Source organism: Perna viridis, chromosome 1, assembly GCF_037379345.1.
Source record: "Perna viridis isolate PV_CMFRI_1.1 ecotype Kerala chromosome 1, ASM3737934v1, whole genome shotgun sequence".
NCBI lineage: Eukaryota > Metazoa > Mollusca > Bivalvia > Mytilida > Mytilidae > Perna > Perna viridis.
Window position 1 is genome coordinate 1,718,847 of NC_142445.1, and position 23,423 is coordinate 1,742,269.

Consider the following 23,423-nt stretch of genomic DNA (forward strand, 5'->3'; position numbering starts at 1 on the left):
TTACTTTGGCAGACTAATTGTTCTTACATTAATATGGTTGATTTTAATAGTTATTTTGGCGACTAATCGTTCTTGAATTACATTAATTTGGTTGATTTTAATAGTTACTTTGGCAGACTAATCATTCTTACATTAATTTGGTTGATTTTAATAGTTACTTTGGCAGACTAATCATTCTTACATTAATTTGGTTGATTTTAATAGTTACTTTGGCAGACTAATTGTTCTTACATTAATTTGGTTGATTTTAATACGTGTAGTTACTTTGGCAGACTAATTGTTCTTACATTAATTTGGTTGATTTTAATACGTGTAGTTACTTTGGCAGACTAATTGTTCATGAATTACATTAATTTGGTTGATTTTAATAGTTACTTTGGCGACTAATCGTTCTTGAATTACATTAATTTGGTTGATTTTAGTAGTTACTTTGGCAGACTAATTGTTCTTACATTAATTTGGTTGATTTTAATACGTGTAGTTACTTTGGCAGACTAATTGTTCATGAATTACATTAATTTGGTTGATTTTAATAGTTACTTTGGCGACTAATCGTTCTTGAATTACATTAATTTGGTTGATTTTAATAGTCACTTTGACAGACTAATCAATCTTGAATTACATTAATTTGGTTGATTTTAATAGTTACTTTGGCAGACTAATTGTTCTTACATTAATTTGGTTGATTTTACTAATCGTTCTTACATTAATTTGGTTGATTTTAATAGTTACTTTGGCAGACTAATCATTCTTACATTAATTTGGTTGATTTTAATAGTTACTTTGGCAGACTAATTGTTCTTACATTAATTTGGTTGATTTTAATACGTGTAGTTACTTTGGCAGACTAATTGTTCTTACATTAATTTGGTTGATTTTAATACGTGTAGTTACTTTGGCAGACTAATTGTTCATGAATTACATTAATTTGGTTGATTTTAATAGTTACTTTGGCGACTAATCGTTCTTGAATTACATTAATTTGGTTGATTTTAGTAGTTACTTTGGCAGACTAATTGTTCTTACATTAATTTGGTTGATTTTAATACGTGTAGTTACTTTGGCAGACTAATTGTTCATGAATTACATTAATTTGGTTGATTTTAATAGTTACTTTGGCGACTAATCGTTCTTGAATTACATTAATTTGGTTGATTTTAATAGTCACTTTGACAGACTAATCAATCTTGAATTACATTAATTTGGTTGATTTTAATAGTTACTTTGGCAGACTAATTGTTCTTACATTAATTTGGTTGATTTTAGTGGGTGAAAGCATCATTCATTCAGTGGATTTTTCTACACCATGAATCATCTCTATTGTCTTAATTTTATATGAACTGATACTTAAAAAGACCCGTAGTAGATTAAAAAAATGACATATGTAAATGTGAATTGAAATCCTTTGATTCTTCAGTAGTTTTAGTAGTGGTGAATTACATATCTATTTACAGGAAGACTGTTAAGGTGAAGTATAAGTCAATAATGGCTGTTTATGGTGACAGAGGATGTGGAAAAAGTTCTCTTATAGCTAACTGGATCAAAAAGTTCAAGTTTGAAAATCCAGAGATAAAAGTCATCCATCAATATACAGGGTCATGTTCTAAAAACACAGACATTACATATTTCCTACGCAGGTGTATCTGTGAACTAAGAGAATATTTTCGCCAAGGTAATGATATATTAGATAAGATTCTTAGCTTTCAGTGAAGAGTTTCATATCAATTTGACCCCTCACATTGAAAATAAATCACAAGGAATTATTACCATGACTGTACCAAAAGGATCTTATTTTATAATGGTTTTTGTTTTGTGTTTTGCCCTGTAAGAAACATTTGCTTGTCAAATTTACTTCATTGGGAATAAAACATGAAATATATTACTCTGTGTGAACCATGATGATGGAGTAATTTATTTTTAAAAGGTTGTTTACCTATATTAGCTTCACACAGTTTGTATTTAATTAATCTTCCATTACTTAAGGTTCAGCTATTGGTTATATATAAACAGATCTTGCATTAGGGGTAAAAAAACTTTAAATATAACAATTTAATAGGAAAATATATTCCAAATCATGAAATAATATTGATGACAAATGTATATCTACAATGTTGTTAAAAGGGAAACTATGTAGTTAACCACCTAGCAATCATAGTGGAGGCATGGTGGAAGTCAATTAGAAATCTAATCTGAATTTGATTTTACTATAAACCTTCTCACTACAAATTAATCTCTGTAGATTGTGGATAAATAGATTTTATTTAGGACCTAAGATCTGACCTAATCCATTCCCACATAAAAGCTCTTATCCAAACTTGTACTAATTGATCTTAACAAATAGGATTATAATGCACAAAATTTATCCATTTGTTAACCCCTTGTCAATTAAATGTCTCTATGAGAAAACTGTACATGTATATCTCACTGGAATCAAAGAACTATGTTCATATGTTTCTGTATATGGATGACAGTTTTGTAGATTATTCTGTTTTACTTTACTTGAATATGTTAATTTATCTTTTCATTCCACTTCAGTATTACCAAAATAATTTGAACTATTTAGTTGAGTAAGTTGTCATGTTATATTTTGAATAAAGATTCTGATGAGTTGAATAATCATGGCTACAATAATGCTGGATAATCCATTTATTACATTTTTGCTCCATCATACTTTACAAACCGCTTTAAAGTTTTTTTAACCATTCTTCAATTTCAAGGACATTTTTTTAATTTGGATTAAAAATAAAATCATATATTATTTTCCCAGCTAAACTGCTTATAAAACTTATTCATTAGTTTATCTACAAACAATTTTGATTCTCAAATTTTCAGTAATACTGACCTAAACTTTCTGTTTGACAAAGCATTTTTCAAAATGGAGAGGTATACTGTTTTCTTCATTCTCTGTGTCTGTCCCTCTATCTGAAACATATATTTTTGCCCCATTTTTCTCAGTTACTACATTTGACAGCCACTTGATATGTGGTATATGTCTTCAACTAGGGGTTCATACAGCCCTTACATAATTCAGATTATCCTGTTTAACAACTTAATTGATAGATATTTTCAAGCATTTATGACTAATGTTTTCTTAGCAACTACTTGTCCCTTATATACCTGGTAGGTATGCCATGTTGTGGGATATTATTTTAGGCTGAAACCACTACAACTTTCTGTTTGTATTTTGATCATGTGGTGTAATGTATTTTATTAATTTTGGAAGCAGAGGTATTTGGGCATAAGCTCACAGGTTTCTTGTTATTTTTTTTATACATTTTTTTAGTTTTTATGTGGTTAAAATATTTCTAACTTTGAATATAGTATTAACATAGCGAGTTGTACACATTCCATTAAAATGTCAATAAAACGGACATTGTATAAATAGTCATTACTTATGTATACTATAGACAAAGACTCGGCCCAGATAACGGACAACAACAAGCCATGGACATTTCAGGAGGTTTGTGAAGCTTTCTTTGCTGTGGCTTCTCAAGGACCTTCTGTTATTGTGGTAGACGGTCTTGATGAAGTAGGAGCTACACTAGGGAGGACAATTAGACAGGTAATGATTTCAGAGTAATAATTAAAGAGGACCAATAATGACCATTAAGAACCAGTTTCGGCTGGCACCAATCAATACTAGTGTTGACCTATTTTTGCTAACCCTTCATAGTAAAAAGGATGAAGGGATCCTTTATTTTTGTGGAAGGTGTCATATATTACATTGGAGTCAACTGCTGCTATGATTACTGTAAACGTACTGTTTTTTTTTTTTTTGCAGTGTTCTAATTTTCACTATTTTCGCAATGGATAGAAAACCATGAAAAATAATACGCACGAAATTGATTTTAACGCTATTTAATGCTCAAAATCCTTTTGCAACCGTGAAAATTGATACCCGTGACTATGTTCACTTGACAGAATCAGCAAAAATTAGCAACCGCGAAAATTAATACGTTTACAGTATTCAAATATTGCAGACAAAATTTGAGGTTAACATTGTTTATAAGGCCAGTTTCCTCAAATTTGAGGTAAACATTATTTATAAGGCCAGTTTCCTCAAATTTGAGGTAAACATTATTTATAAGTTCATGTTGATGCTAATGGTATTTGACAATAGTATAAAACTACCTACCTAAAATTTTATTTCAGATTAAAGAGTTACAGTGGTTACCATTCCCATTTCCTCCTCAGTGTAAAATCATTTGTACAACGAGTCGTTCTGATCTCATATTCCATGGACTTTCCAAGCGACAGGACTGTTGCCTCCTTTCCATGCCAATATTCAATACTATCAAGCTACAGACAGAATTTCTGGAGGAACACATGCAGCAACATTTCCACTTATTGAACAAGAACCATTACCAACAGATAAATGATGTTAAGTTAACAAAGAACCCATTGTTTTTGACAATTCTAGGCAATGAGATAGAATCCTATAGCGTTCATTGTCAGTTAGCTGAGTATTTGGATGAGACTTATGATAAAATTTCATCATTAAGGGACCTTTGTGTTCGGTGTTTCCAGAGATGGACCAAGGAGTATAGTTGGAATAAAGAGAGTCTTTATGGGGATGTTGAGGATGAGGATGAACTAGGTATTATGGCTTTGTTGGATATTGTTACTGATTTAAACTGAAATTTACAAAATTCCTCTCACTTCACCCTATAGACAAAGTTTGAGTAAAAAATCATACTGTCATCTTATAAGCAATTCATTGAGGAAGATTATAATTGTATGATCTCTTGGCTTGGGGATTTTGATGAAAATTATCAAAAGTTTCTGCATCATATGTAGATGTGCATAAAGAAGGAGTAAGCATAAATTATTTCAATTGTTCATACTATTTATAATTTACAAATCAATGTATTAGGTATGTAGAAATGAATAGGTGCAGTGAAATATTGTTAATTTTGATGCCCTCCCATGTCATTTCATTTCTATTCCAGAGTTAGAAGGATGGATACCTGATACCCTCAGACTGTTTGCAGTGTGTCGTGGTGGATTGACTGTTGAGGAAGTGTTTACTATCCTCAAGACATTAGGTTATAGAAACACGAGAGAAGTGAAGAGTTATGACTGGCTCCAGTTTATAAACTGTAGTGGTACATTCCTTCATGAAAAGGCTAATGGCTTACTAGATTTCTCACATCAACATTTGAAGGAAATTGTGGAATATGTACTGCTTCGTAAGTATCTTTCAAAAAGGAGCATCATAAGCTTGCATGAATTTTTTGTCTTTGTTTTGTCAAAGACTTTTGTTAACAGATTTTTACGCATTGTATGCAACTTTTTTTATGACATATATTTTTTTTTGCATGCAGCTCTCCAGTCATCAAAATATTGTGTTTTTGCATCTTTTAATGTTTGAAAAAATATGTTTTTGCATTTCAAAACAGCATTGCATGAGTTTTGCTATTAAGTAATGTCAATCATTGCTTTATTTTCATATTTAAATATGGTGGTACATTTCAGCTGGTAGTAAGGGGAGTTAATTCATGGTTGGCAAATTCAAAGTCAATTAAGATATTATCCTTTATTATGATTGATTCTTAAAGAGCTGTTTAAATGTTTTGATAAATGTAAACACAGTAGAAAAAAAATACTGACAGAAGAAGTAGAAATTATTTAGATACTATTGTTACTATGGCAACTATTTAGAATATGTGTGGGATAATTTTAAAGAAAATCAAAATAATAATGATTGCAGTCTGATAAATATATGTATACAAATTAATGGAACTTTTTAAATATCACCTTAGTTGATATCTATTTTTTATTTTCTCATTGGACATGAATGTAGTCTAGTTTTTCAGCAGGACATTGGATATACCTTGATAATTTCATTTGATCTTAACTATAAATACAGATTCTGCACTGATGGAGACAATTTGATGATGTTTATGTATTTAAAAAAAAAATGGAAAACAATTTTAGACAAATTATTTGAATATCCTTAAGTTATTTGTCCTCTTTATTTGATGACTATGACTGCTTTTTAGGAGGTGCTAAAAAGAGAGATAGTAGAAAGAACCAAATGAAACAGTTTAGTCTTAGTAGGTTTGAGAACTCCCTGTATTTTATAACTGTACTGTAGAATCTAACACTAACCATTAACCTGCCTTGCTTCAACAATATGTTACTCTGTTTAGAAACATTTGCTGATGCAACTTTTAAATTTACTCTACTGTCTTCTCCATTTGAATTGGTTCCAAAGTCCAAAAATATGAAAAAGTCATGATCATAAAATTACAGTTTTGTCATGCCATAATAAGCCACTGAAGATTTTCCGTACAGAGACTTTGGACCATTACAATATTTTACATTTATTTTCATCATTATTATATTCCAGACAAAGAAGTTGTGAAGGGTATAATTTTTTTTACCAGTCCATCAATCCGTCCGTCAGTCCATCTTCAGTTTTCTAGACTTTTTTCTAAACGCTTGCAGATATTGACATGATTTTTGGTATATAAGTTCACCTGGATAAGTTACAGGTCAAGTTTAATTTTCGTTCTGCTCTGTTGATTTTTACTGAAATTACGGGCCTTGAACTTAGCAAAATTCACAGAAATAGCAGTTTTCCGGATTTTTTTCCTATACGCTTGTAGATATTGACATGATTTTTGGTATATAAGTTCACCATAAGTTACATGACAAGTTTGAAGTTGGTTCCACTCTGATGGTTTTTCCTACTAAAGTTCTTTAATTTACTCATTATACAGCACCACAAAAAAAACAAGTTATTTAGTTCCCTCAACATGCAATACCCTGGCACAAATTAGTGATTTTATGTATATTTTTGAGTGACCTTCTTATAAAGGTGTCCAATTTGAAAATCCTACGGACATTGGTAATAGTAGCCTTGTCATGTTGTACACTACAGAAAATTCAGGGAGGATTATATGTTGTAAATTAGAGCTTTTCTTTGATCGAAAAGTATGGCTATATAATAAGAATAGAAAAATGTCTGATGACAATATTTGTTGAACAAGGCATATTAACAACTGTACCATGTTCATGCTTTTTGTCCCAAGTTTGTCACATGACCTTTTGTAGTCACATGATCCTAACAAGATGTTACAGTTTCAGAACATGTATGTTTTAATCAAAAGATTTTGGAGTGTTGTCAATGTACAGTTTTTATCCAACAAAATATATACTCTGTTCATAATAGTAACATGTACTTAATTTGTATGTATACCAGAAATTATTTTTGTACTGTCAAAATATGATATCTTTTTATCATGAAATTGTGAGAAGCTGAACAAAGCTCTACAGATGCTTTATTTTATGTGTATTATTTAAAAATGTTTTTTTTTGAAAAAATCTTCACATAGACTGCTTAAAGCACTTGATGTAAAAAACTTAATGATATTGAATCTTTCTATTTTTTCTAGATGTTGAGCTTGAAAGCTGCAGAACTACATAGCTTAAATTTCTTAAATAACATTTTCCACTATCTTAAATGCCTTTCATAGCTTAAATTGTACATACTTCATTTGACATGTTTCACTAAATAAATGTTTGAAATGTTATTCCACAAAACAGTTAAGAAATGTACTGTTGTGGCATTCACCTCATTTCTCACTGCATAACTTTATATCTTGTAAAAGTCTATGAGCAGATGGTCCATCTTCAACATTACAAATAAATGAATTGATACATTGTGATTAGATAGAATTACTTGTATTTTTTTTATTGGAATTAAAGACTTCTCAAGTTGAAAAATGATACAATAAATTTTAAAACTAATTTTCTTGGTTGTCTTTTTTAGATTCTCTGAAACCTGGTGGCGCTGCCACTACTACCAATGAAACAGAGAATGAATGGAAGGAACAGAAAAAAAAATTCCATGGTCATGTTGCTAAATTCTTCCTTCAGCAACCATTTTGTCAGAGAACTATTGAAGAGTTACCATGGCAACTTCTGATGTCTGGAGATATCAAGACTCTTGTTAAAGTTCTGACAGATCCTGTGTAAGTAAAGGGGCATATAGTTGTACTCAGTCCTATAGCCCAGATGAAAAACTATATATATTTCTTAGTGTCCAATCTCATTCTACTTTAGATGCCTGGGAAATGGTATGTAAAATTTGTTACTTTTATACCCTGCCAAACGAAGTGGTGAGGTATTATGTGATATTTTTATACCCTGCCATACAAAGTGTTGAGGTATTATGTGATATTTTTATACCCTGCCACAAGAAGTGGTGAGGTATTACATGATATTTTTATACCCTGCCACAAGAAGTGGTGAGGTATTATGTGATATTTTTATACCCTGCCAAACAAAGTGGTGAGGTATTATGTGATACCTTCTGAATACTTGTGTGTCTGTCCATGCCCTGACGGTTTTCAGATAATAACTTCAGAAGATATTTATGGATCTTTTTTAAACTTCTTATATTTATTGAGTATCATAAAATACAGATCAAGTTTGAATTTCATTTTGATGAAATTGTATAAACAAAAAATTGCAGCCATTTAAAATTTTTTTTTTATCCCCTTATTCTTTTGTGATACATTGGAATTATCTTTCTTTGAATATCAAAGAATCTTTTTGGATATTATGGAGTTTATATTAAGATATTAAAACAACACAACATGGTAAGGTATCATTTAATGTCCCATTAGATACCCTTTTTTTTTAGCAATAAATTTTCGAATATTGTATTTACATTTAGAATGTTAGAAAGATTCCTTGATGACAGAAAGAAGAATCCATCAAACCGACAAGATTTGGCTTTCTACTGGAACATATTGAAAGATGAAGGTTTCAGTGTTACTACAACATATCAACAGATGTTAATGAAACTTGGTATACTGGATCCTGTATCTTATATTGAAGAGGTATTGGATATTAACTGGTGGTGGTAAAGGGGGGCCTGTGTGCAGGGAAAAATAAAAAAAACGATTTCATGGTGCACTGATGCACAGTAAATAAGGTAAACATATTTTTGTAAGTTTGTCTGATTTTGAAAGTCATATACATGATTTAATCATTTATATGAAATACATAGTATTGTAAATGTTCAAGATTGTAAATTTTTTCCAGCATCAAATTATTTTCCAGATTTATAATTTTGTAAACATTTGATCATGTATATAAAATAAGTACTGTAAATCATGATTAATGATAGATTAAACATAAAAATAAAAAAAGCAGATAAAGGTACAAGAAAATAAACCTTTACCACCAACTTCACTGTTTCTTGGGTTTTTTGTTTCTGGCATTCACTGTGATATATAGTGTGGGTGGTTCTTAAACCCATCACTCACAATCATGTCAAAATGTTATAAAAAATGGTCATACATGTTTTTTGTGACATTTAAATTTCATGTTTCATTCCCATGCCACTTTCTTTAATAAAAAATCAAGAAAATGTATTAACTGAAAAACTTGATGAGTTACATAAACCACATGCCTCATTTTTTTCTAGGATGAAGATAGAGATGTAGTATCCAGCATGTCTTCAGGAAGTAAATCAAACACATCCACAATACCTATCATTATAGCAACAGCAGCTGCAGAAAAGGAGCTCTCTATCATTGAAGAAAAAAGCAGTGTATCTGATGGAGAAAAGCAAAAGGTTTGTAAGGAAAACTGCATTTAGATGATGGAGAAAACATAGTCAATAATGAGATTTCATTTTTAATTGTCTGATGAGTTATGTTACTTTATTTGAATAAAGACGAAGGGTCTAGATCGTACCTGTTGAAATCACCTAGTTTTTACATTATACACAGTTCTTCACTTAAAGTTTTTTTTTTAATTATACAGTGAAACTTCTCCAAACTGGCCACCACTGGGACAAGAAAAAATGGCCGGTTTATAGGGATGGCTGGTTTTGTGAAAAATAGCAATGCATTCTAAGAGCTGTTTCCATTAATGTGTTCCATAACCCTACACCTTGTGGGTTTGTTTAATGCCAATTCAAAACTTTCGGTCTTTTACTACATTTCAAAGCTTGTATCATTTGTAAATGGATTTGATTTTACAAACAGTACTGCCGACAAAATAATAATCACGGTTTTGAAAGAATGTGTATTAAAGATCAAAGGGCTATTGATGGTAATTAATTATTGGTATTGTTTTTGTAAATTACCTATCAACAAAGTCTAATAACTTCACCCCTATGTTGTTTTGGCTTGGGCACATGCCACATTAATTGACAGTTCAAAGATCATAAAGATCGCACTATTAAATGACCCCGGTTGCCTGACGTGTGTACAGCCAACCAGTGACAAAATGTAATGTCTGGATTAAATTTGATGTTCAAAACTACTGTTCCCTTCAATTATCATCTGTCCACTGATGAAATGCAAACCAGTCAGTGAATGAATTATTAATTACGTAATATTACGTAATAATTTACAGATTTGTTGACACATTTATTACAGGTGAACAATAACTGGGCAGCCGGAATTGAGAGATTGTTTTTTATTTGAAATATGCAACTAAAACTGTGAAAAACCGGCCGATGTACAGTTTTAGGGGATGGCTGGGCTATTGAAGACAAAACACACAGGTTTTAAGGTATATCGGTCTGGCATTTTGAAAATGTCTGGTTTGAAGGGAAGACCAGTTTTCTGAGTGTCTGGTTTGGAGAAGTTTCACTGTACTACCTGATTCTTGTGACTCACAGGGCAAAAGTTCATGTGAAGGCATGCAGAAAGATCACGTGAAATTTCTGTGAATTTTGCAGCAATATATAGATAACCTCCATTAAATTTGTGTTAACATACATTGTATTTTATATTTATATAAATTTTCTTTACTGTAACAAGTGTAAAAACATCTAAATATAGTATGTACACTTGTGTTTCTTCATTACAGGTTGAAGAAAGTATGAGGAATGATAGCCCTGTGAAGGATGATGGGATAGATACAATATTCCTGACAGAATCCAAACACAAACATACAGACACACAGATATCAATAGGTACTTAGGATTACATTCTAGCTAAATGAAGTGAAGCAGTCACTCATCCAATGACATGATAAATTCCAGTCGGTCTTATACATAACCAATTATCTTACATATAATAAGTGAATTTAATCTGAACATTTATTGATTCATTACCATTAACTGTATAGAACATAAAAATCATTGTAAATCTATCAATATTTGTGGCAGGTAATTTTTTTGAAATTCTTTCAAATGATTCAGTATGCAAGTCTTAAAGATATATTTTGAAGAAAAGAAAAGATGTTTCATAATTTGAAATAAAATTTTTGTTTTTATTTTTATTTTATTTTAATTTTATTTTTTGCAGAAATTATTTTTCAGGATTATTTTCAGATCATAGTTGTATTTATCATTCCAGAAACAAAGAAGATACCAGCTTATCCCTCCTTTGCCACCAAGCTGGCCTGGTTAGTAGCCCTGTTTCTGAAAGATATGGGATTCAGTGGGGCTACAGAGGATATCCTCATCTCACTTAACAATAAAATGCAAAAGGTAATGTTGAAACCTATATACATAATTAACTCTCTCTACAACAACTACATCATTGTACAGTTCCTTTTAATAGACACCTGACATCAAGTAAACATTTCTTATCAATTGAAGAGTTTCTTAGACTATAACTCAATGAGAAGTGCTCTTTTTTTCCTAGTCTTATATTTATATTGAATTCAATTAGTCATCATTTTAACTTACTAAACTACTTTTCAGTTTATTGATATGGTAATTTTATAATGTAGATATCAGATTGGATTTCTTTGCTTTTATATGGAATGAGAATCACAAGAACTGCCAACACTTTTGAGATGCCATTTATCACTCTGCATATATATACTATATGCCAAAAGTTACCTCCCTTCTGTACTCAAAGGAAGAGAAAAAAAACATAAAAATGATTTGAATATGTCATATTTTATACTTCAGTGTATAAGGAATTATGTTTATTGATTTAAAATAAACAACAGTAAAATGCCTATAAATAAAATAAAACGTGTAGGGAATAGGAGGTAACTGGTATATAGGAGATATTACTATAAATATCTTATTTCTGTTGCCTATCTTTAATGATAACTTCACAGATCTTGAAGGTGATGGATGTAATATCAAAATCTATTTATTGGGAAAGGTTTCTCATCACTTTCTTTACTCTATATTTTCCTTTATCTTGTATTATGATTAATGTATTAAAACTTCTTAATGTTGCTAAATAAATAATTTTTACTGAACTATCCTATATTGAAGCATGTGTATTTTGAAATGACTTTAAAAATTGGCATTCAGCCTTGAAATTATTATTTTGACTTATTCATTGTAATAATTTATTTTCGATTACCAAACTAAGAATTATACATTTGGTGATCTAATGATCTAAATTAATCATATTATTCATAATTTTAAAATGCAATAATAATAAAGTGAGTAAGAATGAAGTGTGTCACCAAATGTGAGTAAGAATGAAGTGTGTCACCAAATGTGGCAGTTGTAAGTTATTTATCAACTGCAGGGAAAAAATTGAAACATGTACAACTATAATAACCTCTTTATACATGTACAACTATACAGAAAGGGTAATAATAACCTTTTCATACATGTACAACTATACAGAAAGGGTAATAATAACCTCTTTATACATGTACAACTATACAGAAAGGGTAATAATAACCTCTTTATACATGTACAAACACTGAAAATTGTTCTTAAACTATTGAGTTAATAAGCCTGACTGTCCTAAACTGAGTAACTGTGCAGTCACATGACAAGCAATTATGCCATCATTAATATCCTCCATGCTTTCAGGAAATTAGAGGACTCGTTACAAATAAAACTTCAATGTTTCTGTAGAATAAACAATGTGTACATCAGTACACAGGTAAAATTATTTCACATGATTTTCACCCAAATTGAGCAAATAAACTTTATGACAGGTTTAGTGTGAAATTCGGGTGAATTGAGCCTTCATATGAAAATTGTTCACATGCAATTTGTGTTAAGTGAATTTCATGTGAAAATTATGTTAATTTAATGTGAAGGTCATGTGAATTTCATGTGAAGCTCAATTAACATGAATTTCATGTGAACAATGTTTGCCTGTGTAGTAGTCTTTATAAAAAATCAGACAAGAGGTGATTCATGCATTTCAAAAACTCACCATATTCATTTTTATTTCTAATTCAGAAACAGTTACAGACCACATAACCAGTCTTTGTTAGTCATTCGGTTGTTGCACTTCTGAGATAAAAAAATAAATAATTGAGTTTAAAATTGGCACTTTGCAAGAGTTATCTTACTTGATTTGGTTGATTTCAGTGGGAGATGAAAGTATAATTTTCTTGAAAAAATAAAGATTTGAATACAGAAAGGACTATCGTCATGTAAAAAATAGCATACTAGTATATAAACCAAGGAAATATTGTTTGTTCTGCTGGGTATTCTAGACCAGGAATCACTTCTACCATAGGAAGTATCTATCGGTACTTAAAAGCAACAATTTTATTGGGTTTGTCAAGTCTTTAAAAACTGAAGAGTTACACATTTTGGCATGCAACACAAGATTGTGTTTGTTTTATTCACTGCCACATTTGTTATGCTTATTATGAATACAATTTATAAACAATGGTGAATTTTGGAAATATAATTTTAGTTGTTATTAAAATGCTTTGGTTATTTTCTATTAATAGTATAATAATCTTTTTTATGAAAATATTTGTGACAGTTGTATTTTGTATAACAGGTTTTACTGCCTTAAAAGAAAAAAAAACAGTGGTACATCAGTTATAAGTACATGTATTTCTTTCCTCTCTACACATTCTCTTATGTTTTACAGGACTTGTAAAAATTCTAAAAATTTTTGTTTTTCAAATTTTCTAGAACTATCCACTGTCAAGGGCTGATCTTTTTCTCCAAGCTCAGACACAAGAGATGTTGGGAAGGTTCTGTGAGGAACATGGTGATACAAAAGAAGCAGAGAAATGGTTGGTCAAATCTCTTCGTATCGTCATGGATACCAGTGATGAAGAGGAAGAAACTGATTTAGATATGGAGTTACACAATTTAAAAGGTAAGGTTGCAGAGAAATCTCTTCGTATCGTCATGGATACCAGTGATGAAGAGGAAGAAACTGATTTAGATATGGAGTTACACAATTTAAAAGGTAAGGTTGCAGAGAAATCTCTATGTATTGTCATGGATACCAGTGATGAAGAGGAAGAAACTGATTTAGATATGGAGTTACACAATTTAAAAGGTAAGGTTGCAGAGAAATCTCTATGTATTGTCATGGATACCACTGATTAATTCTAGATATTGATTTACAGAAAGGTGTTTATTGAAAACATAATGAAATAGCTTTTCTTGATATTCTTGTTCTCTGTCACCGATAGAAAAATTATATAGAAAATTACATAGAAAAAATGTATCTTATTTTGTTAAGGTGCAGAAATGTAGTACATGTATTAATCAATTATATTGAAGCACTTTTAGTTGGATTGAAATTTGTTCTTTTGGATGTGAAATCAGTAAAATGTAATGTTTCTACAGGTTGTTTATTGAGTCATCTTGGTTACTTAAGGATGAAGGAGGGTCTCCATGATAGTGCTGAGGACCTGCTGAAGGAGGGTCTAGAGTATGTCAGAGAGTGTGGTAATATGACTGCCAGGGCAGACATTCAGTATAACCTTGGTTTACTGAGGTAAATTATATACCTTCTGGTAAAAAGATGGACATTTTTCGAAATATATACCATGTAGTAAAAAAATGGAAATTTTTTTCAATTTATCATGTAATATATACTTTGAATATACTTTGAATCAAACAAAATTTGAATTTTCAGAGAGTTGTTTAAAGTAAGAATGAACTTTTCTGTGAATCCATTAATGTTTGTTTTTTCATGGATTTCTCGGTAGACCATTTTTTTCCTATTACAGAACAGAACAGTCAGATTTGATCCTAGCTGAGTCTAACCTTAGACAAGCCTTATCTACTAGAGAACAGTGGTTTGGTAAATCACATCCTCTTGTTGCTGATACTCTGTTTGCCTTAGCAGACTTAATGGGAAAGAAAGATAACTCTAAAGGGTTTGTATTATCAGACTAACATAAGAAAAGAATAATTCAAATTTTGAAAAATGTTGTACTGTATACGTTTCTTTGTCCTTTTGCCCAAACATTTCATGATAATATAAAAGCTTTTATGATTTAGAAAATTATTTGGTATAAAGTTTGTTATTGTGGTTGGAGGCTCCCTTCCATTTCCTTGCCTTATTTAATATAAAGTTTGTTATTATGGTCGAATTTGAAATGAAGTTTGTTATTGTAGCCAGAGGCTCCCTTTCAGTTCCTTGCCTTAATTGGTATAAAGTTTGTTGTTGTGGTTGGAGGCTCCCTTCCATTTCCTTGCCTTATTTGGTATAAAGTTTGTTATCGTGGTTGGAGGCTCCCTTCCATTTACTTGCCTTATTTAGTAAAAAGTTTGTTATCGTGGTTTGAGGCTCCCTTCCATTTCCTTGCCTTATTTGGTATAAAGTTTGTTATCGCGGTTGGAGGCTCCCTTTCATTCCCTTGCCCTATTTGGTATAATGTTTGTTATCGTGGTTGGAGGCTCCCTTCCATTTCCTTGACTTTATTTTTCTTGTTGTCTGTTATTGTTTGTAGAAGAATGGTTTAGGGTTAATATTACTCAAACCATCTCTTTGAAATTTTAAAACAACGCATCATACCACAACAAGGTTGGACTTGATTGTAGGGGTTGTGGTTCTGACTTTTTAGGAATGTGGTTCCTAAAGGGGAAAAACATTTTATTAAACATTGTAAAGACTGACCAGTTTTGAATAGGTTAAAGTTTATGTCTTGAATCCATGTTGTTCTTTGATTTGCTGAATCTTACATTTAGATTTTTATCCCCCCTCCAAAACAAAAATTAGGAATCATCCTGTCTATTATGTCCATCTTTCCACTCATCATGAACTTTTTGTTGGATTTTATTGAAACTTTAAGGAAGATAAGAGATCACTTGTAGATGATTTCTGCAAGGGGAGATTATCCTACTGCAAAATAACAGTACTTTATTTTCTTTTCTTTTTAGAAATTATATTTTTGGACTTTGTAGGCTTGGCGTAAACTCTGATTTGTGAATATGATTTCTTTACAGGTATGACAAGATAAGAGCTGAGACACTGTACAGACAGACAGTTAAGATTAGAGAGGCCTGCCTTGGAGATACACACATTGCTGTTGCTGATACCCTCCTAGCCTTAGGTAGAGTATATACTCAGTCATATTTCTTTCCTTAGATAGAGTATATACTTAGTCATACTTCTTTCCTTAGGTAGAGTATATACTCAGTCATACTTACTGCCTTAAGTAGAGTGTATGCTCAGTCATACTAACTTCCTTGAAAGAATTTTTTTTGTTAGCAATTGTTTGTAAAAACCCTGAAGTTTATTTAGGGGATGACATTACAAAATATCTAAATATAAAAAAAATGAAAAAAACAAATTGGAGTAATTTAAAGGACATTTGGTTGAAAATTTGTGTGATACCTTTACAGTATATTTTGGCCAAGCATATTTGGTACATTTAATGATTTACATACTTGTTACTGATTGAACAATTTTAGTTTGAGAGGAAGTATGGGATAAACATGATACACCCCCTTCAGTTGTATAATATGAATAAATAAACATGGAATCCAAAATAGGATATGATAGAACCCTCCAAATGTGTGTATAACTGATTAACAAAGTATTAGATAGGTTGTATATGTAAAAACCTACTTCAATGTGTACCGGGATACATAGTTATTATCACAATTTAATTACACTAACCTGATGCAAATATTATTGTCTGTTATCATTCCATACTGTTGTCTAAATATCTTTCCATATTGCTGCTTAAATATTGTACCATTATATCGCCTAGATATCATGTTATCATGTTTTACCTGGATGCAATTGTATCATGTTGCCTAGATAATATTCAAAGATATTCTATTGCCTAGACATTGCTCAAAACTGTTGCCTAGATATCATTGTCCATCCTGTTGCTTAGATATCACCGTCCGACCTGTTGCCTGGATATCATTGTCCATCATGTTGCCTGGATATCACAGTTCATCCTGTTGCCTGCATCTCATTGTCCATCCTGTAGCCTTTATATCATTGTCCATCCTGTTGCCTGGATATCACAGTATATCATGTTGCTTAGATATCGCAGTCCATCCTGTTGCCTGGATATCACAGTCCATCCTGTTACCTGGATATCATTGTCCATCCTGTTGCCTAGATATTATTGTCCATCCTGTTACCTAGATATCACAGTCCATCTTGTTGCCTAGATATCACAGTCCCTCCTGTTGCCTGGATATCATTGTCCATCCTGTTGCCTAAATATCACAGTCCATCCTGTTGCCTAGATATCACAGTTCGTTCTGTTGCCTAGATAATTTAATACTGTTACCAAGATATCATTTTAAAATGTTGCTTATTTATTCCTTTATTGACACTATTCAAACTTTCATTTCACTGTATTTCAGGCAAATTGTTGATGGAAGAGCTGAGTTATGGTGCTAAATCTGAGGCTGTTGGGTTATTGAGGAGGGCATTAGATATCAAAACTACAAACTTAGGTAAGAATTGGGCTTATTCAGTATACAATTTAAAAAAGAGATGTTACAAGTCTTCACATCTCCAGACACAGAATTTTTATACCCTATGCTGCATAGGGTATTATAAAACATCTTGACCTGTTTGTCCAGTTGTTAGTCAGTCCTGTACTTCTACTAAACTTACTGATAGATTTTAATGAAACATCTTACAAAAGAAGAACATGTGGATATGCAAGCATTAAAATATATATTCTTTCTGAGATTTAAAAAGGGGGATTTTTTTTATATTTTTTAGCACAGCTTATAATGTCTTGTCAGTTCCTTAAGTATTGTATTTAATGAAACTTCACACAACCACACTATATAGATGTGCAATTATTCATGATCTTCAGAATTGTCAACTTTCCTTTCATCTGTGGCAACATCCCTTCAGCTCCTGCATATGGAGTGTTCATATCACAACTCATACGTTATGCCAGAGCTTGCTGAAACTACGCAGACTTTTTGTATCACGCTAGAGCTCTAACAAATAGGCTTCTGGAACAGGGTTATGTTGCTACAAGATTGAAGTCATCACTACAGAAGTTTTATGGTCGTTAACATGAACTCGTGGATCATTATGGTGTATCCATCAGCACCATGAAAACTGATTTATTCAACTGGTCATAGTTTTCCTTCCCTCGTTTGTCTACCCCGGACTTGTCTTTTTATGAGCAACTCGGTGGGTGATTCTAGAAAAGCAGAGGGCGCTTACCCTACCGGTGCACCTGGTCCATGCTCCCAGTTTTTGGTGGAGTCTGAGTTGCTCATTTACTTTTGTTACTTTGTATGTATGATTTTAGTTACTTTATGTTCTTTGTTGTGTATGTCTGTTTTCCATGTCTGGTCTTTGTCCCTGGATTACATTCTTTTGATTACCGCTATAACCTTGGTTCCCTTGATTACTCCTTCACAGGTGATATTGGCACATATTCCTTGTGAGCATTCTGTATTCCCTGAGCTATAGACAAAACCTATGTAGAATGATACCAGTGAATATAAGACCACATTCCCTGTCAGCATTCTATATTCCCTGAGCTGTAGACAAAGCCTATGTAGAATGATACCAGTGAATATAAGACCACATTCCCTGTCAGCATTCTATATTCCCTGAGCTGTTGACAAAACCTATGTAGAACGATACCAGTGAATATAAGACCACATTCCCTGTCAGCATTCTTTATTCCCTGAGCTGTAGACAAAGCCTATGTAGAACGATACCAGTGAATATAAGACCACATTCCCTGTCAGAATTCTATATTCCCTGAGCTATAGACAAAGCCTGTGTAGAATGATACCAGTGAATATAAGACCATATTCCCTGTAAAGATCCAAAATAAGTATCATATTTACTGTACTGTCTCGAAATGATGTTGTATTTGTTTTTATAATGTTTTTGTATTTCTATTACAAAACAGCACATTGTTTGTGATGAGAGATTTTAAACATCTAAATTATGAAAAATGTTACTTTTCTTGAATTTCACACATTCTTGATTTAAATGATATTGATCTTCCATATAGATATGATTGGATTCTCATTGTAACTTTCGTGAAAGTAATAAAAGTTCTGAATCACAACCATATCACTTGGTCTGCTACAGGATATGGTCTTGTATCTCCTCTCATGCCAATCTATCAAATTATTCCAGTGGAACACTTAACCCTTACCATGCTGGAACTGTATATATATATATATATTTAGCTTTAGAAATCACAATATGATTTCATATGCGAGCAGAGTGAATGTGCTTTAAAATGAGGCTGTCTTATACAGAGTTTTATCAAAAATAGGGACTTCACAGCAGAACAAGAGGTCATGAATTAAGGTGGCCACAACCATTGGAATTTTTTTAGGGGTAGTGCTCAATTCTCAGCCTTTAGGGGTAGTGCTCAATTCTCAGCCACTAACAACAGCAGAATTAATCAGTAGTGCTTCATTTCATCTGGTTTTTATAGAATAATGATATCTCTCACCATTCCCATGATGTCATCCCCATACTAACCACTTCCGGTTAAAGGCCAATCTGAAGCCAAAAATAGCAAAAAATCCTCATCTTTTCTCCTGAGTGACCTTTCGCAGGACTCCCGACCTTCCACTTATGACTGTATTGAACAATTTTTGGCCCAAATTAACATCAGAGGGAACAAGCTTTAGAAAAATTGCACTTTGGATGCTGTCTTACCCCTGGTGAGCCCCACATTTGCCATTATTGCCAAATATGACCATTTACATGAAACAAACCATTTTCCCGTGCATGCCAACCTACCCATCTGTCTCTGCAAATTAGAACAGTACAACAGAAACAGCTTTGTGGATTTGTAATGAGTAGTGCTTATGTTTTGGGAATTATTTTACATCCTAATCTACAACTCGCCTACTTAGAAACACCCCCCCTCCCCTCCACCAGTATATTCATATGTGTCTACTCCATCTTTCACATGGTTGATTGTTTAGTATTTGATACGAGGTGTTATGACCAAGTGATGAATGGATGCAAAATGCTGACTTACACTATTTGGAACTTGTTTACAAAACCGAATTAAGCCTTAGTTGTAATCAAAAGAGACAGGTTTGGGAAACGATCCACAGTTTATTTACAAAATATTACATAAAAGAGAATATCAAATTTCATTATGTAATGCACAAACAATTAAATTTCAAAACTGTAGTTTTCCATTGAATAACACATATGATAGTTTGACCGTAGGAGTAAACTGCGGGTACATTGATGTTGATGTACAGATAGTAAACTTTGGGTTCATTAATGACGATGCCACTCCACACATAGTAAACTGTGGGTACATTAATGGCGATGCCACTCTACACATAGTAACGTTGGGTACATTAATGGCAATGCCACTCTACACATAGTACCTGTGGGTTCATTAAAGATGATGCCACTCTACAGATAGTAATCTGTGGGTACATTAATGACGATGCCACTCTACACATAGTAAACTGTGGGTACTTTAATGACGATGCCACTCTACACATAGTAAACAGTGGGTACATAAACGGCAATGCCACGCTACAGATAGTAAACTGCGGGTAATGACGATGCTGCTTTACAGATAGTAAACTGTGGGAACATTAATGACGATGCCAATCTACAGATAGTAAACTGTTGGTTCATTAATAACGATGCCAATCTACAGATAGTAAACTGCGGGTACATTAATGATGATGCCACTCTACACATAGTAAACAGTGGGAACATTAATGACAATGCCACTCTATAGGTAGTAATCTGTTGGAACATTAATGACGATGCCACTCTATACATAGTAAGCGGGAACATTAATGATGAAGCCATTCTACAGATAGTAAACTGTAGGAACATTAATGACGATGCCAATCTACAGATAGTAAACTGTGGGAACATTAATGATGATGCCACCCTACAGGTAGTTAACTGTGAGAACATTAATGACGAAGCCACTCTACACATAGTAAACTGTGGGAACATTAATGACGATGCCACTCTACAGGTAGTAAACTGGGGGAACATTAATGACAATGCCAATCTACAGATAGTAAACTGTGAGAACATTATTGACGATGCCACTCTACACATAGTAAACTGTGAGAACATTAATGACGATGCCACTCTACAGGTAGTTAACTGTGGGTTCATTAATAATGATGCCAATCTACAGATAGTAAACTATGGGAACATTAATGACGATGCCAATCTACAGATAGTAAACTGTGATAACATTAATGACGATGCCACTCTACACATAGTAAACTGTGGGAACATTAATGACGAGGCCACTCTATAGGTAGTAAACTGTAGGTACATTAATGACAATGCCACTCTACAGGTAGTAAACTGTGGGTTCATTAATGACGAGGCCACTCTACATGTAGTAAACTGTGGGTTCATTAATGACGAGGCCACTCTACAGGTAGTAAACTGTGGGTACATTAATGACGATGCCAATCTACAGGTAGTAAACTGTGGGTTCATTAATGACAATGCCACTCTACAGGTAGTAAACTGTGGGTTCATTAATGACGATGCCACTCTACAGGTAGTAAACTGTGGGTTCATTAATGACGATGCCACTCTACACATAGTAAACTGTGGGTACATTAATGATGATGCCACTCTACAGGTAGTAAAAACAATGAACAACATACAATAAACATATGAACACTATAAAAGATAATAATTAACACACATACATATAATGATAGCGATTAAAGTGCTGAGCATGGATTTTAGTTTCATTTTAATTATCATAAATTGAGAGACTAGCATTCCCCTGTAAATGAGAGAGTATGTCAAGTATACCCCTGTAAATGGGAGAGTAAGTCTCGCATTCCCTGTAAATGAGAGAGTAAGTCTCACATTCCCCAGTGAATGAGAGAGTAAATCTAGCATTCCCCAGTAAATGAGAGAGTAAGTCTAGCATTCCCCTTTAAATGAGAGAGTAAGTCTAGCATTCCCCTGTAAATGACAGAGCAAGTCTAGCATTCCCCTGTAAATGAGAGAGTAAGTCTAGCATTCCCCTTTACATGAGAGAGTTAGTCTAGCATTCCCCTGTAAATGAGAGTAAGTCTAGCATTCCCCTTTAAATGAGAGAGTATGTCTAGTATTCCCTTGTAAATGTAAAACATTAGCAATGCACCATAAATCTGTCATGCCTTCATGACATGAATTGGCTAAAATTGTCAACTTTTGAAAAATTGATGTTGTTAATTAAAAGAAAGTTTGTTAGTAGTAATCAATACACATTGTAAAGGTTATAAATTTATATATCTTTTAGGTGTAAAACTTGATACTATAATTGTAGTTGAATAATAATGATAATGATTAAAGTAGTGGTTGTCAGATATGTTTTCTTTTTTTTGATGGTATGGTATCAGTTTTTTATTGACATTTAAATAGACCAATATTAAAATTGATCATTTTACAGATTTGAATCAGAGATTTTTTTTTACAGAAGCACTGTCAGATAGATTAATACATTTTGGGTTTAAGTTTTTTCATGTTGCATTTTTAATGAAAAGCCTTTCATTTTGAGATATTATAATTTGAAAATATTATTCTGTCCTTTGTGTATGTAAGTTGTCTCTGTTTCTTGTTATCATATTTAGACCATGTACTTGACCTCTGATAGCTCTGAATTGTCCCATGTATTACGTTTCTGCATTTCATGTGTGGGATTTAGTGTTGATTAGGTTTAGTTTTTACTATTTCATTTTCTTAAGTGCAGATTTACAATCCTATAAATTTCTTTAATTATGAAACAGTGTTCGTGATTAGACAATTGTGAACAGTCATTCTTTTTTTTCACATCAGATGAAACATGAAGTTGCACACATCATTGTATACCTATTCCATATAATGAAAAACATGGCCACAAAACTGGAAGTTGATATCAAACAGCAACCAATATTGGTTACAATGCATGCCTTATAAATTTTAAATTAGTCCTGTTAGTCTAGATAATTGCAACAAAATTTAGACAGACAGAATGATAGATGGACACACAAGATGATTCCAGTATGCCATCAGCTCATTGAGTGGGGTTTAAAAAAGTAATGGGATTATAATTGTGTCATAGTAGTGACCAAACATACTGATAAGCATATATTTCCTGTGTATAAGTATAGTTATATTGATATCATTATTAATGATTGATTGATTGATTGATTGGTGGGGTGTAACACCCGAGCTGCAATATTTCAGCTGTATTCAGGCGATGAACATGAAATGGATGATAAAATGAACATGAAATGATGATGATGAAATGAAAAAAAGGGAGGGGACAAAAGGATAATGGGGACAACAAATTTTGATTGC

General features: G+C 32.4%; 1 protein-coding gene across 12 annotated transcripts in view; it reads left to right on the forward strand.

Moving 5' to 3' along the window:
• Positions 1 to 23,423, forward strand: part of LOC148626802 (putative tetratricopeptide repeat protein 41) — a 52,727-nt gene that overhangs the window by 19,423 nt on the left and 9,881 nt on the right. For 10 of the 12 annotated variants that reach the window (XM_088595024.1, XM_088595480.1, XM_088595234.1 and 7 more), the window contains 15 exons: positions 1,455 to 1,672; positions 3,408 to 3,562; positions 4,153 to 4,597; positions 4,950 to 5,189; positions 6,003 to 6,056; positions 7,778 to 7,979; positions 8,687 to 8,852; positions 9,443 to 9,592; positions 10,840 to 10,945; positions 11,331 to 11,464; positions 13,838 to 14,120; positions 14,507 to 14,657; positions 14,893 to 15,042; positions 16,115 to 16,221; positions 17,498 to 17,590. In XM_088595024.1, coding sequence (XP_088451150.1) covers positions 1,455 to 1,672; positions 3,408 to 3,562; positions 4,153 to 4,597; positions 4,950 to 5,189; positions 6,003 to 6,056; positions 7,778 to 7,979; positions 8,687 to 8,852; positions 9,443 to 9,592; positions 10,840 to 10,945; positions 11,331 to 11,464; positions 13,838 to 14,120; positions 14,507 to 14,657; positions 14,893 to 15,042; positions 16,115 to 16,221; positions 17,498 to 17,590 — 2,654 coding nt within the window. The remainder of the gene's footprint in view (positions 1 to 1,454; positions 1,673 to 3,407; positions 3,563 to 4,152; positions 4,598 to 4,949; positions 5,190 to 6,002; positions 6,057 to 7,777; positions 7,980 to 8,686; positions 8,853 to 9,442; positions 9,593 to 10,839; positions 10,946 to 11,330; positions 11,465 to 13,837; positions 14,121 to 14,506; positions 14,658 to 14,892; positions 15,043 to 16,114; positions 16,222 to 17,497; positions 17,591 to 23,423) is intronic. The other 2 variants (XM_088595721.1, XM_088595640.1) reach the window with 2 other exon arrangements.